Source organism: Notothenia rossii (genome assembly GCF_949606895.1).
Source record: "Notothenia rossii genome assembly, chromosome: 6".
Classification (NCBI taxonomy): Eukaryota; Metazoa; Chordata; class Actinopteri; order Perciformes; family Nototheniidae; genus Notothenia; species Notothenia rossii.
In genome coordinates this window covers 20,726,063-20,738,685 of record NC_136909.1, presented here as the reverse complement: position 1 = coordinate 20,738,685, position 12,623 = coordinate 20,726,063, and the positions used below count along the sequence as shown (strand labels likewise).

Genomic DNA, 12,623 nt, shown 5'->3' with positions numbered 1-12,623 from the left:
TTAAGATGGCTGCTGTGAGTTTGTCTCATAATAATGATATATCAAATATTTTGACATTCTGGGAAATGCGGGTATTTGTTTTTCTTTTGAGAGTAATACGAGTAGATTGTGTCATTGTAAAGCCTAATCACACAATGTAATCCAGAAGTCATCATATGGATACAGAAGTAAGACGTCTTGCGTCATAACTCAATGGTCAACGTGAGTAAAGTAGCATAAATCTACAGTGTGTTTGTTAGCCTCCTGACAGGGCGGACTTAAAGACTAAAGCAAATAGACACTGCTGTCTGTCTGTCAATACCCCGCACTTAAACACAATGTGTTGCAACATTATAAACTGAACACAAGAGAAACACACATATACCAGCACAGAGGGGGAAAGTCTTTGTAATCTTTTGTTGAGGTTATACTTTATTTTATGTGTTCAGGATTGCTATTGATGTTGTTGAAAACAGCTCTATTTCCGAGAAAATCTTGACATCTTTCTTGAAAATATAGATGTTTTGTTTGTGTAAGTAGCCAGAGGGTTAGAGTCACAAGAACTTAAAGAAACGGCACAGAAATAAGTCAGATTTTGCAAATATAGCAAATAAACATGGTCATTTATTCTGTTTTTCTCCCTTTGCAACCTTGCCTTGTTTTTATTGTTAGTTATCTGTAGTTACTTCACTCAATAGTTTATTCAATCTCCCCTGAATTCAACAAGAATATGATCAATTGTTCCTCATTGCTTTGGTGTTGCCGATCTATCCGACACATGGGGAGGCTACAAAAAGAGATTCATATTTTTTAACTTTTTTAAGGCAACCTTTAGATCTCTAATACTTTCTCAGGTAAATGTTAAAGAGAGAAACGTTTGGAGCCCAGCAGTGTCCAGACCTTGTTTGTGCTCTGCAGTAAAGTGTTTTTCTCTTGCACCAGAGTAACTTTACCTGGAGGCTCACACACTTGGTCACTAAGGGGGCCTATCTATTATCAAAAGGCCAAAATACAGAGAGACATAAAAATAATATTTAAGACACTCAAAGTCCAAGGCAAATGGAAATGTAATTTTTTCGAAACGTCTTCATGATGAGATGCTTTTTCACCACAATATGTTGTAAAAAAGCAATACATCTGAAGCATTTACAAATTTAACTAAATGAGTAAGGGATAAGGTCGGATTAACCATATGGGCAACCTGGGCAAGTGCCCAGGGGGCCCTTGAGTAAAGAGGGCCCTCAGTGACAAGAGAAAAAAAAAAAAAAAAAAAAACGTTTTTTTTTTTTTCATCTTGTGTGATGAAGATGGTCATTGATATGGGGCTGGATCTCCCAAACTACCGTTGCCAGGCTTATGACAATGCATCCAACATGTCAAGAAAATATAATGGGTTCATAGCTCATCTCAAGAAAAGCAACCCACTCATACATTACATTCCGCGCGCAGCACACTCCTTGAATTGGGTTGGTGTCAACTGTGTTGAAAATAGTTGTCGTGAAGCAAGCCAGTTTTTTGATATACTTCAAGCACTTTATGCTTTTTGCTCTGCTTACCCACCGCTGGAATAAAGTGTTCACTGAAAACGTCACACTGACGCTAAAATCTCTCTCCTGTACAAGATGGAGCTGCAGAGGAGACTCCACAAGAGCTCTTTGTGAGAATTACACTGCAATAATACCTCATTCACACCAACGCAACTCCAGTTCAAGCTCCGTGCTAGAGCTTTTCAACCGGTTCTTTGGTTTAGCTCCGGCTCTTTTCACACAGCCCAGAGTCCGACTGGTGCTGAGTCATCGTTTGCGTCATGACGTAACCGTTTGCGTGCCTGCTTCAAAAAGCCAAACCGCGCGGAAACCTCTCACAGCTCACACCGACAACAACAACAATGGACGATTGTGCTCCAGCTTCCTCTGTACCTCTTCGGAAGACCCGATTCCCAGTCTCTTCAGTGGACCACTGCTGCTTGTTAAGTTTCTACATCATTGTGTACAAACAGGATAAAACGCGGGCTTTTTGTTGTTGTTCAGGAGTGGGGGTGCTACTCTGAGGTTTTGAGTGATATTACCTAGGTATTCCTGAGCCATACACTGTCTTGGGATCTTATCCATTGTATCTTTGTCTTGTGATTTTTGACTGAAAGGGTAAAAGGCTAGACCTACTTTGGTTAAACTATATGGCTGTGTCCCTGCTTTTGACAAATAGGTGTGCGATTTGACATGCTAGATTGACTGAAAATTCTAAATATTGGTCATGTTGGTAGAATTGGGTAGGCGTGGTGTTACTTCTTGGTACGTGGGTTGGGGGGGACCCATGAGCGCTCAGTGCCCAGGGGCCCCTGGAGGTACTAATCCGGCCTTGGTAAGGGATGAAGGACATCTTGTGCAGAGCCTAATATTAGTCTCAATCAGACGATTGATTCAATTGTGTTAAGCAAAATGCACTCAATATATCAGCCTCAGTCAGCAATAAAGTTGTGAAATGTAGTTGATTTTTTATTTTCTTGATGATTACATCTCACTTACAAAAAAAGTTTTCACTCACTGAAAAAGTAGACATTTGTCTGAAGTGAGATGTTTACCAATGTGTCATCCCTCAGCTGACTGCTAACGGTTAGCGATTTAGCCGACAACATCACCGTGAAAATCAATGTACCCCTGTCACAGCAGCACTGCAGCACGAGGACCAGTCCAGCAGGCCCAGGGCCACATGAACACGCACGCACGCACGCAACAAAAGAGGCCATTAAGTCAACCATGCAGGCACTTTGTTAGAGTAGAAGAGCTTACATTTACAAAACTTACATTTCATTTGGGAATTATTTTTTCAAAGAACAAGTAATGAAGGTAATTCATGTTGCTAATTGTAATTGCTTTCAGTAAGTGGGGGTTGTGATATAAACAATTTTCAATCATAATAAAAAAAACATTGAAACCATCGAAACCATTTGCACTTAATCAAACACTTAATCAACCACGGGAAGGGGTAACACCAAACTGTATCACAACTGAATCTTAAGAGAAAAACTATCCTTTCATAAAAGAATCAGAAGGCCTCATGGGTGAAAGAACTGAACAGAGAAAGTGCAAAGTTAATACACTGAGGAACACAAAACTCAAAGTACTGTGGCTGGAATAATTTGAAATAATCTAGAAACCTAAAGACCTGGTGGGGCAAGATCCTTGCAGACCTAGTATGTGACAAATATTCATTATGCTATCTGCAGCACACAAAGGCTTTGTAGGAAATGGCATGTTTGAAAATAGAAGTAAGCTATATTGGGTTTAAATTGTACAATGGTGCATTAAACCATGAGGTTACAAATAATGTCTCAGTTTAAAAAACTAATTATATTTCCCAATTAGTTTCACTAAAACCATAATAAAAAAGGAAATTGTTGGATATTGAAACACAAAGAAGGTAATAAACAGTAATAGGTAGAGAACGACAATTATTCTAACAACTATACTTCAATACATCAATGAAGCATAGAGTCGATAAAGATATGCAAAGAAATACAGTATGTGATGCATTGTGTTGCCAAATGTATAGAGAGGTTTAACGTTAACTGTCTCACTGTGAATTGCCTGCTGTAGTGAAGCTACTGACACAAAGGCTTAATAATAATACATTTAGCAAAGAGGGAGACAATTGTGGAGTCTGGATGTTTTGAAAATAGTAATAAAGTATGTCAAGGTTGAGAATTCCTCTATAATTTATTTAATTATTATTTGTTGTGGTATTAAATGGAATTATGAGCCCTAGTTTTGTGTTTATTTATTATTTTAAAGAGCAGAACAAAGTTTATCAGGGCTGTTTTAATGTGTGACTCTCCAAACAAACAAATGTGCATCCCAGTTGCAAGAACATCCAGGTAAATGTCTTTGTTTTGTTTTGGAAAACTGATATGTTTAGTTTGCAATTCATATAAAACAGAAGATCCTGCACCTGCAGGTGTGACTCTCAACACATCTACTTGTTTGTTAAGCTGTGTGACAGCTCACTGTAATATGGCTCAACATGAGCACTTGTTTATTTATCTTTGGGTTATAATGAGATGTCTTTGGGAAAACAGACACTCTCCAGACAAACTCAAACGCAGTCACTCACTCTTTTTTTCATGAGCAAGCTATTCAAACAACATGGCTATGTTACCGTGGCCGGTTTTCTAGTGTTGTAGCAGTTTGAAAAAGGCACATTTATCTGATTTGAATGTTGAGCATTTGTGAATTTTCCTGTCGAAGTCATTATGTCATCTTTACCAACACTGTTGAACGCATTCATATCATCCAAATAATGTCCATTACATTACATTACATTGCATTTAGCTGACGCTTTTATCCAAAGCGACTTACAATAAGTACAGTCGACCAGGAAAATACAACCTTGAAGAAAACAGAATCATATAAGTACATCAGGTTTCATAGAACCAAACATTTCAAGTGCTACTCAACTGGCTATAGATAAGCCAGTCCTTTATTAGTATAGTGCTCTGTTAGCAGTTCTTTGTTTCTATATTTAAAAAAAAAACGCTCGTCTGTGCAGTACCTCCCTGCCCGCTGGACAGGTGCTCTCACCTGGGGATGAACTTGGCCTGCTCGCCCAGCCTCCTCTCGAAGTTCTCCCAGGCGGCGCACCCGTCTCCTCCGTCGGACTCCATGTTCTCTCCGTAGCGGTCGTGGAAGCCGCTGATAAACTCCGGCAGGGTGACGGCTCCGTCGTTGTCCACGTCCAATCTGTTAAATATCTGGTCAGACTCCGCCTGGGACACATGCAGCTCCGCACAGATGTTGAGGAACTCGCCTCTCTTGATCTGCCCGGAGTTATCTAAGTCGTAGGCGTGGAAGAGGGACCGCAGCCGGGACTGCTCCTCCGCGCTCATGCCCCCGGCGGAGGGATGTGGCCGGCTGGAGAACAGAAGGCGTTTCAGTGAATTTATGAGACCCGAGAAAGCCTTCAGTAACGGTCTGCCAACGTTTTATTCTCGGGACACCTGCAAAAAGTAATTCCCGACTTCCAGACCTATCCAAACATTTCGACAGCTGTTATGCATTAACAACAAGTATAATCGAGGTAATCCATTTTAAACTAATTTAACCGCTTAATTAATCAAATGTGGGCTCCTGTGTTGTCTTCAAAACATAATTCCCCGGGTTGTTGCAGGCAGCCATTCACCAGCTCGACAGACAGAAAGCTGCTGTGTGTGACTCAGGTAACACGCCAACCATTAGTGACTGTTTAGTGTGTGTGTGTGTGTGTGCGTGTGTGTGTGTGTGTGTGTGTGTGTGTGTGTGTGTGTTTGTGTGTGTGTGTGCGTGCGTGCGTGCGTGTTCTCTCTTTCCCTCTCTCTCTCACCTCAACAATAGAGGAAGTCTGGGCTTCTGGCCAAGTGAAAGTGCTTTCATTGTGGAGAAAGGCTAATAGTCTGTGATGTTGAATACACTTTAGAAATTATGGTATCAGAGATTATTCAACCTGTACCATCTCAAGTACATTTCTACTTTAGACTACACGTTGACACACACAATCTAGCAAATTGCATGTCCAATAAATATATCAACATTTAAATGTAATTAAATGACTTTAAAAGTCACACTACAGCTCTCTCTAGTGGCAAGTTTATATGTGATCAGTTAATTACACTGAACAAAAATATAAACGCAACACTTTTGTTTTTGCTCCCATTTTTCATGAGATGAACTCAAAGATCTAAAACATTTTCTATATACACAAAATAACCATTTCTGTCAAATATTGTTCACAAATCTGAAAAAATCTATAGGTTACTTACGTAACCCCAGTTCTCAGAGTAACATGAAGTGAGATGTCTCACTATGGGATGCGCCTCAACGCGTATGCAAACAGAAGCATCAATGTCATTACGCCAATCCTGATTGGCTGGTGATCTTGACGTCTACGTCAGGGAATCCACCCACCCTATAAGTAGCTTGCGCTACGACGCAGCGTCATTCAAAAATAAGCACCTCTTCTCGCTTCGCCTTAGCAAGAAGGGCCGTCTGGTGAGACATCTCACTTCATGTTACTCTGAGAACTGGGGTTACGTAAGTAACCTATAGTTCTCATTCATAACACTCCGTTCGATGTCTCACTATGGGATATTGAAACTCCCGTATTGCTAGACATGCTTATCTCGAAAATCAACAAAACAACCAGAACTTAACAGGTAGAACCCTGTCTCAACACGGGCCCAGCACTGCGCGGGCCACACTTGGAGCAGAGACATCTAGCCTGTAAAAGCGGACAAAAGTGAGCGGTGAGGACCAGCTCGCTGCTGCACAAATGTCTTGGACGGAAACACCCTTGAACAAAGCCCAGGATGTAGCCAGTCCACGAGTAAAATGAGCACGCAGGCCCGTTGGTGCCTGCAAACCCTGACTCGTATAAGCCAGAGCAATCGCTTCCACAATCCAGTGGGAGAGCCGTTGCCTGGTAACGGGCTTGCCCTTCTAAGGGTTAGCCCAGGATATAAAGAGTTGGTCATTGCAACGAAACTCTTTTGACCTGTCCATATACAGTAGGTGCGTAAAGCACGAACTGGACACAGCAAATTCGGCCGCTGTTCCTCAGAGGAACACAGCGGCGGAGGAAATGCCACAATGTCAATGGGGGTACATGAGCCAACCACCTTAGGTATAAAGGCAGGGTTTGGCTTCAGCAACACTCTCGTTTGCCCCGGGGCAAACTGAGTGCATGAAGGATGTACAGAGAGCGCATGAATGTCACTGACTCGCTTGGCAGATGCCAGAGCCAGTAACAGCACTGTCTTCAGTGACAGGTGTTTCATGTCAGCTTCTTCTAGGGGTTCAAATGGAGCTCGAGTGAGCCCATCTAAAACCACTGCCAAGTCCCGTAAGGGCACCAGTGACTTGGAAACAGGGAGGAGCCTGCGAGTCCCTTTCATAAAACGGCAGACCAAAGGATGTTGGCTAGCCGTCTTTCCCTCAAAGCCCACATGGCATGCAGCAATAGCAGCCAGGTACACTTTGATCGCAGAGAAAGCTCTGTGTTGATCAATTAGGTCCTGTAGAAATGATAAAATAACCCCGACAGGACATTGAAAAGAGATGTGTCCTTTTTGAAGGCACCACTCCTCAAACACCCTCCACTTACAGTCATAGAGAGACCTGGTGGAGGAAGCTCTAGCACTCTGAATAGTGTTTATCACCTTCTGAGGGAGCCCCACTGTATTCAGATTGTACCACTCACGGGCCAGGCCCATAGTGCCAAGCGCTCTGGGTGTGGGTGAAAGATCGTCCCCCCCGCCTGAGACAGTATGTCCCTGCGTAGTGGGAGCTGCCACGGCTGCCCGCACAGCAGCTGATATATCTCCGCCAGCCAGTACATTGCAGGCCAGTGCGGAGCTATCAGGATCAGTGTGTGGCGTTGTTCTCTCACTCTGGCCAGAGTTGGGGGTATCAGAGCCAGGGGTGGGAACGCGTACAGAAGGACCGGAGGCCAAACATGCGCGAGCGCGTCCACGCCTAACGGTGCGTTTAAATCGCGCATTGAAAAGAACATCTGACATTGAGCATTTTCTTTTGATGCGAACAGATCTCCCGCGGCTCGGCCGTAACGCACCCACAGCTGACTCACAACCATTGGATGTAGAGTCCAGTCTGCATATAGTGGTGCACCTCTGGACAGCAGATCTGCCCCGAGGTTCATCACTCCTGGTACGTGCGTCGCTCTCAGAGAGAGGAGACATCCGCAGCTCCATAAGATCAGTTTGCGTGTCAGCATGTGTAACTGGAGAGAACGCAAACCCCCTTGGCGGTTTATATACGATATTGTGGTCATGTTGTCTGTCCTCACGAGGACATGATGTCCTCTGAGAAAAGGCAGAAAGCGTTTTAGGGTGAGGAACACCGCTAAAAGCTCCAGATAATTTATGTGTGACCGTTGGAGGTCTCTGCTCCAGAGACCCCTCACAGGTCGACCTTCGTATATACCCCCCAGCCCGTCAGACATGCGTCTGTGGTGACCACCTTCCGCGATAGGACAGCACCCATAGGCACGCCCCGTACTAGAAAAGTCGGGTGTAGCCAGTGGCGCAGTACCATTACGCATTTCATAGTGACCATCACTCTCCGCGCGCCATGACGCGCAGGGTCCAGTCTGAAGGCAGCTACCCAGCGCTGAAACTCCCTCATGTGTAAGCGTCCCAGTCGTACCACGAGGATGGCTGACGCCATGAGCCCCAGTAACCGCAGACATGATCTGAAGAGAACATATTTGCGTAGCCGAAAATGAGCGAGGCAAGCTCTGAAGGCTTTCACTCTTTCTTCTGACAGGCGGGCTGTAAAGGGTACCGAATTCAGGTGTAGGCCCAGGAAGAGTGCAGTCTGGGCTGGGGACAACATGCTCTTTTCTGTGTTTATTACGAAACCCAGATCGAGCCTCTTGCTCCGACTGTGCGAGAAGCAGCCAGTCGTCCAGATAAGTTGCCAAGCGAATACCCTGTTTTCTTAACGGGGCTATCGCGGCTTCCGTACACCGTACAAACACTCGCGGGCTGAGAGACAAACCGATGGGAAGGACTCTGTACTCGTAACAGACACCCTGAAAGGCGAACCTCAGATATTTCTTGTGTGGATAATATACTGGGATGTGGAAATACGCATCTTTCAGGTCGACTGATGTGAACCATTCGTTCTGGCGCACGAGACGCAACAGAGATTTGTGAGTGAGCATTCTGAATTTGTATCTTTTGAGATATTTGTTCAGAGCTCTCAAATCTAGTATAGGCCGAATTCCGTTCCCTCCCCATTTGGGAACGAGGAAATACTTGGAATAAAAGTCGCTCTGACTCTGTTTGGCGGGTATTATAGATATAGCCTTCTTTTCCAGTAGCGAGAAAATCTCTTGCTCTAGAATATGGGCCGACTCTCCCCGGGTTTGTGAATACAGAATGCCCGAGAAGCGAGGGTGGGTGACAGCGAATTGGAGCCTGTAGCCCCGTGTTACTGTCTTGAAAACCCAAGCAGAATCTGTGAGCACTCTTCCACTTTTCTCTTTTCCTCTTTTGAGAGAGGCCGTAGCCGCTCTCAAAGGAGGGGTAGACGACAGACTGTTTATTGTTTTTCTTTTCATTTTTATTGACTGCGCCCTTGGCTTCAAGCCTGGAAACGACAGTGGAAAATGATTTATTAGGAAACAATAATGATGACATGTGTTTGTGTGACTTAAACAGGCAGCGGAACTTGCTGTCTTTGATGTTAAGTCCATTTCCCTTATGGCGTGAACTTGAGGATGACGTTCTGGCATCACTCGAGGCGGCGGGAAGATGAGGGCATGATGGCACCCTGAAAACACATGAGCATCTAACACTGGAACGTGTTCTGGAGCTGGGTAACAGGGAACTTCCAGCTCTCTCGTCGAGGAGAGGAGAGGAGGCTGTCAGGCCGCCCGCTTCTTTTTCCTCGCCTGGTGGCTGAAAACCTGGGTCGGCTGTGCCTGAGCGGCAGCTGCCTGAACCGGAGATCTTCTTAGCCAGCTCACCCTCGCCACGTGCCTGGGCTGGGGACCCGGGACGGGCTGTGGTCTCTGCTGCTTCGGTATCTTGAACCAGGCAGGACGTGAGGCAGCTTGATTGAAGGCCTGCCGCGGGACCGTTGAAGGTGGCGGCTGGACCCTTCGGGGGAGACAGAGCTGGAGAGCCTCGTCTTCCTTCTTTTTTGATTCGCATCTCAGCTGCATCGAAGCTAGAGCGGAGCCAAATATGCCCACGGGAACAATAGGCATGTCCAGAACATCCTCTTTTTCCCGGTCTGGAAGGTTCGTCAGGTTGAGCCACCTGGCTCTCTCCTGTACCACCATAATTCCCAGTGCTTTGCCCGTGGCTTGGACTGCACAGCGCTGCACATGGAGGCAAATGTCCATGATCGCTGCAATCTCGTCCCACACGGCAGGCTCAGGTTTGCTCGACAAGTCTTCGCAGAGCTCCGCCTGGTAGGCGGTCAGCAGCGAGGAGACGTTGAGTGCCCTGGCGGACAAAGCTGCGGCTTTATAGGCCCGTTCGGTCATCGCTGACTGAAAACGGTCTGCCTTTGCCGGTAGCGTGGGGTTCCTGCTCGGTGTCGAAGCCAGCCGGGATTGGAGGTGGGATGCCACCAGCGGTTCCATGGGCGGCATGCGGAGCAGGCCGAGCCTCTCCATACCGTCACAGTCCAGGGAGGAGGCACCCTGGATTGGGGCCTTGTTGCTGAAAGGGCGGTCTCTCCACGAGACCGACACCTTGTCCAGCATCTCCGGAAAGACTGGAAGGAGCTGCCTCTTCGTCCTCGCTGCTTGTTGCAATTGCTTCCCCTCGTAGCAAGATCTGGAGGTCTCCTTGGCCACTTCAGGCCATGGGATGTCCAGCCTGGACGCAGCACGTTGACACACGGCCTGCAAGTCCATACTTAGGCAGGGCGAAGCTGGTGTGCTTTCGCCCGGGAGAGCGGACATCGCTCCCGGCTTTGCAGCCTGAGCCGATGAAACGAAGATGTCATCCTCGTGCTCATCCGAGTCGGACAGGAGGAACTAAGAGGCATCCTCTTCTTCCTCCATATAGTCCAACTCCAGGACATCCTCCGCGGGTGGAACCATGGTGAGGTCCAGTTGGGAGCCCCAGCTTGACACAGCGCGGGGCTCCGCTCTCGCGGCTCTTGCCGCCACCGGGCCCCAGCCTGACACAGCGCGGGGCTCCGGTTCAGCGGCTGCCGCTGTTATTGAGCCCCAGCCTGACACAGCGCGGGGCTCAATCTCTGCGGCGGACGCCACCATGTCTTGAATGCCGGCCGGCGAATCAGCGGACATGAGGGGGTCCTGTCCCGACAAGCTAGCTTGGCGTGCTAGCCATTAGCGGAGGCTCTTAATGGTGAAGCGGGCACAATGCCCGCACGAGCCGGGGTTATTGATAGCCTCCTGGGCGTTTTCCAGCCCGAGGCAGGACGAGCAGACCTGGTGTGAGTCTGTGCCTGAGATCTTAAACCCGCAGCCGCATAGCCGAGCCTCTGAGTCCCTGACTCCTCTGGTGTGAGGGAGAGAAGGGTCCATCTTTGTTCGCCGGGGTGTCGGCGTGGAGTGGACACGTTAGTAACAGGTACGCTACTGAGAAAAAAATCCAACCATGTCGTTAATCCGAAAGGAAAAAGCAACGGCGTAGATTTGATTCTTTAAAGAATATTACCTTTTGTTTTCATCTCCGTCTCCTCTGGTGTGAGAGAAAAAGAGAACGTCCTCGCTACCGTGGTGTCGGTGTGGAGGGAAGAAAAACTAGCAACAGGTATGTTACTAGCTTGAAGAAAAAAATCAAACCTTAGATCTGTGATAGTGAGCACTTCTCCTTTGCCGAGATAATCCATCCCACTTTACAGGTGTGGCATATCAAGATGCTGATTAGACAGCATGATTACTGCACAGGTGTGCCTTAGGCTGGCCACAATAAAAGGCCACTCTGAAACATGCATTTTTGCTTTATTGGGGGGGTCTGGGGGGGTCCGAAAACCAGTCAGTATCTGGTGTGAGGGTTAGGATTAGGGTTAGGGTTAAGGTTAGGGTTAGGGTTAGGGTTAGGGTAATGTTGTGATTCGAGTGGCCTGTGTTCATCGTCCATAAAATACGCCTGCCCATACCATAACCCCACCACCACCATGGGCCACTCGATTCACAACATTACCCTAACCCTAACCCTAACCCTAACCCTAATCCTAACCCTCACACCAGATACTGACTGGTTTTCGGACCCCCCCAGACCCCCCCAATAAAGCAAAACTGCACGTTTCAGAGTGGCCTTTTATTGTGCAATAATCATGCTGTCTAATCAGCATCTTGATATGCCACACCTGTGAGGTGGGATGGATTATCTCGGCAAAGGAGAAGTGCTCACTATCACAGATTTTTTCAGATTTGTGAACAATATTTGAGAGAAATGGTTATTTTGTGTGTGTAGAAAATGTTTTAGATCTTTGAGTTCATCTCATGAAAAATGGGAGCAAAAACAAAAGGATTGCGTTTATATTTTTGTTCAGTGTAAATTGTGTTCATGTAATCATGTAATATCTTGCAAAACATGACATATACATATATTATATATATGTATATATGTATTATATATAGATAGGAGAAATACAAATTTGGCACTCCTGCTTCAAAAATTCACGTACAAAGAAAAAACCCCAATCTTCATGTTATGTCGTATTATCTGTGATCAATCATTCCTTGCACTGCAGTACATTTTCTTTATTCACATGCATTTTTTTTTTTTAAACAAAGACATGGCTCAGATATCTCACCTGGATATCACCTGTTCCGGGTTGTTTGAAAACTCTTCCTCACCTCCTGAGGACTTGCTGTCATCTGCTTCTGTGTCATCATCCTCATCCTCCTGATGTTGTTCTTTGAAGCCACTGATGAACTCCTCTAAGGTGACTGTGCCGTCTTTGTCCACGTCCAGGCGGTTGAATATCCCGTCTGCTTCTTGTGAAGGGACATGGAGCTCCTGACAGATAGTGGTGAACTCAGTTTTGTCTAACCGCCCTGAGTTATCCACATTGTAGGCATGAAAAAGTGAACTCAGGCGCTTTTGTTCTTCCTCATTCATGGCCCTTGGTGATGCCATAGTTTGTCTTCAATATCCTTGT

At 46.1% G+C, this 12,623-nt stretch overlaps 1 protein-coding gene across 1 annotated transcript in view; it reads right to left on the bottom strand.

Annotated features, from left to right (window-relative positions):
• rasef (RAS and EF-hand domain containing) overlaps positions 1 to 12,623 on the bottom strand; it is a 25,741-nt gene extending 13,118 nt beyond the window's left edge. The window contains exons 1-2 of the mRNA XM_079688448.1: positions 12,276 to 12,623; positions 4,557 to 4,886 (exon numbers count right to left, since the gene is read on the bottom strand). Coding sequence (XP_079544574.1) covers positions 4,557 to 4,886; positions 12,276 to 12,601 — 656 coding nt within the window. The 5' untranslated portion in view covers positions 12,602 to 12,623. The remainder of the gene's footprint in view (positions 1 to 4,556; positions 4,887 to 12,275) is intronic.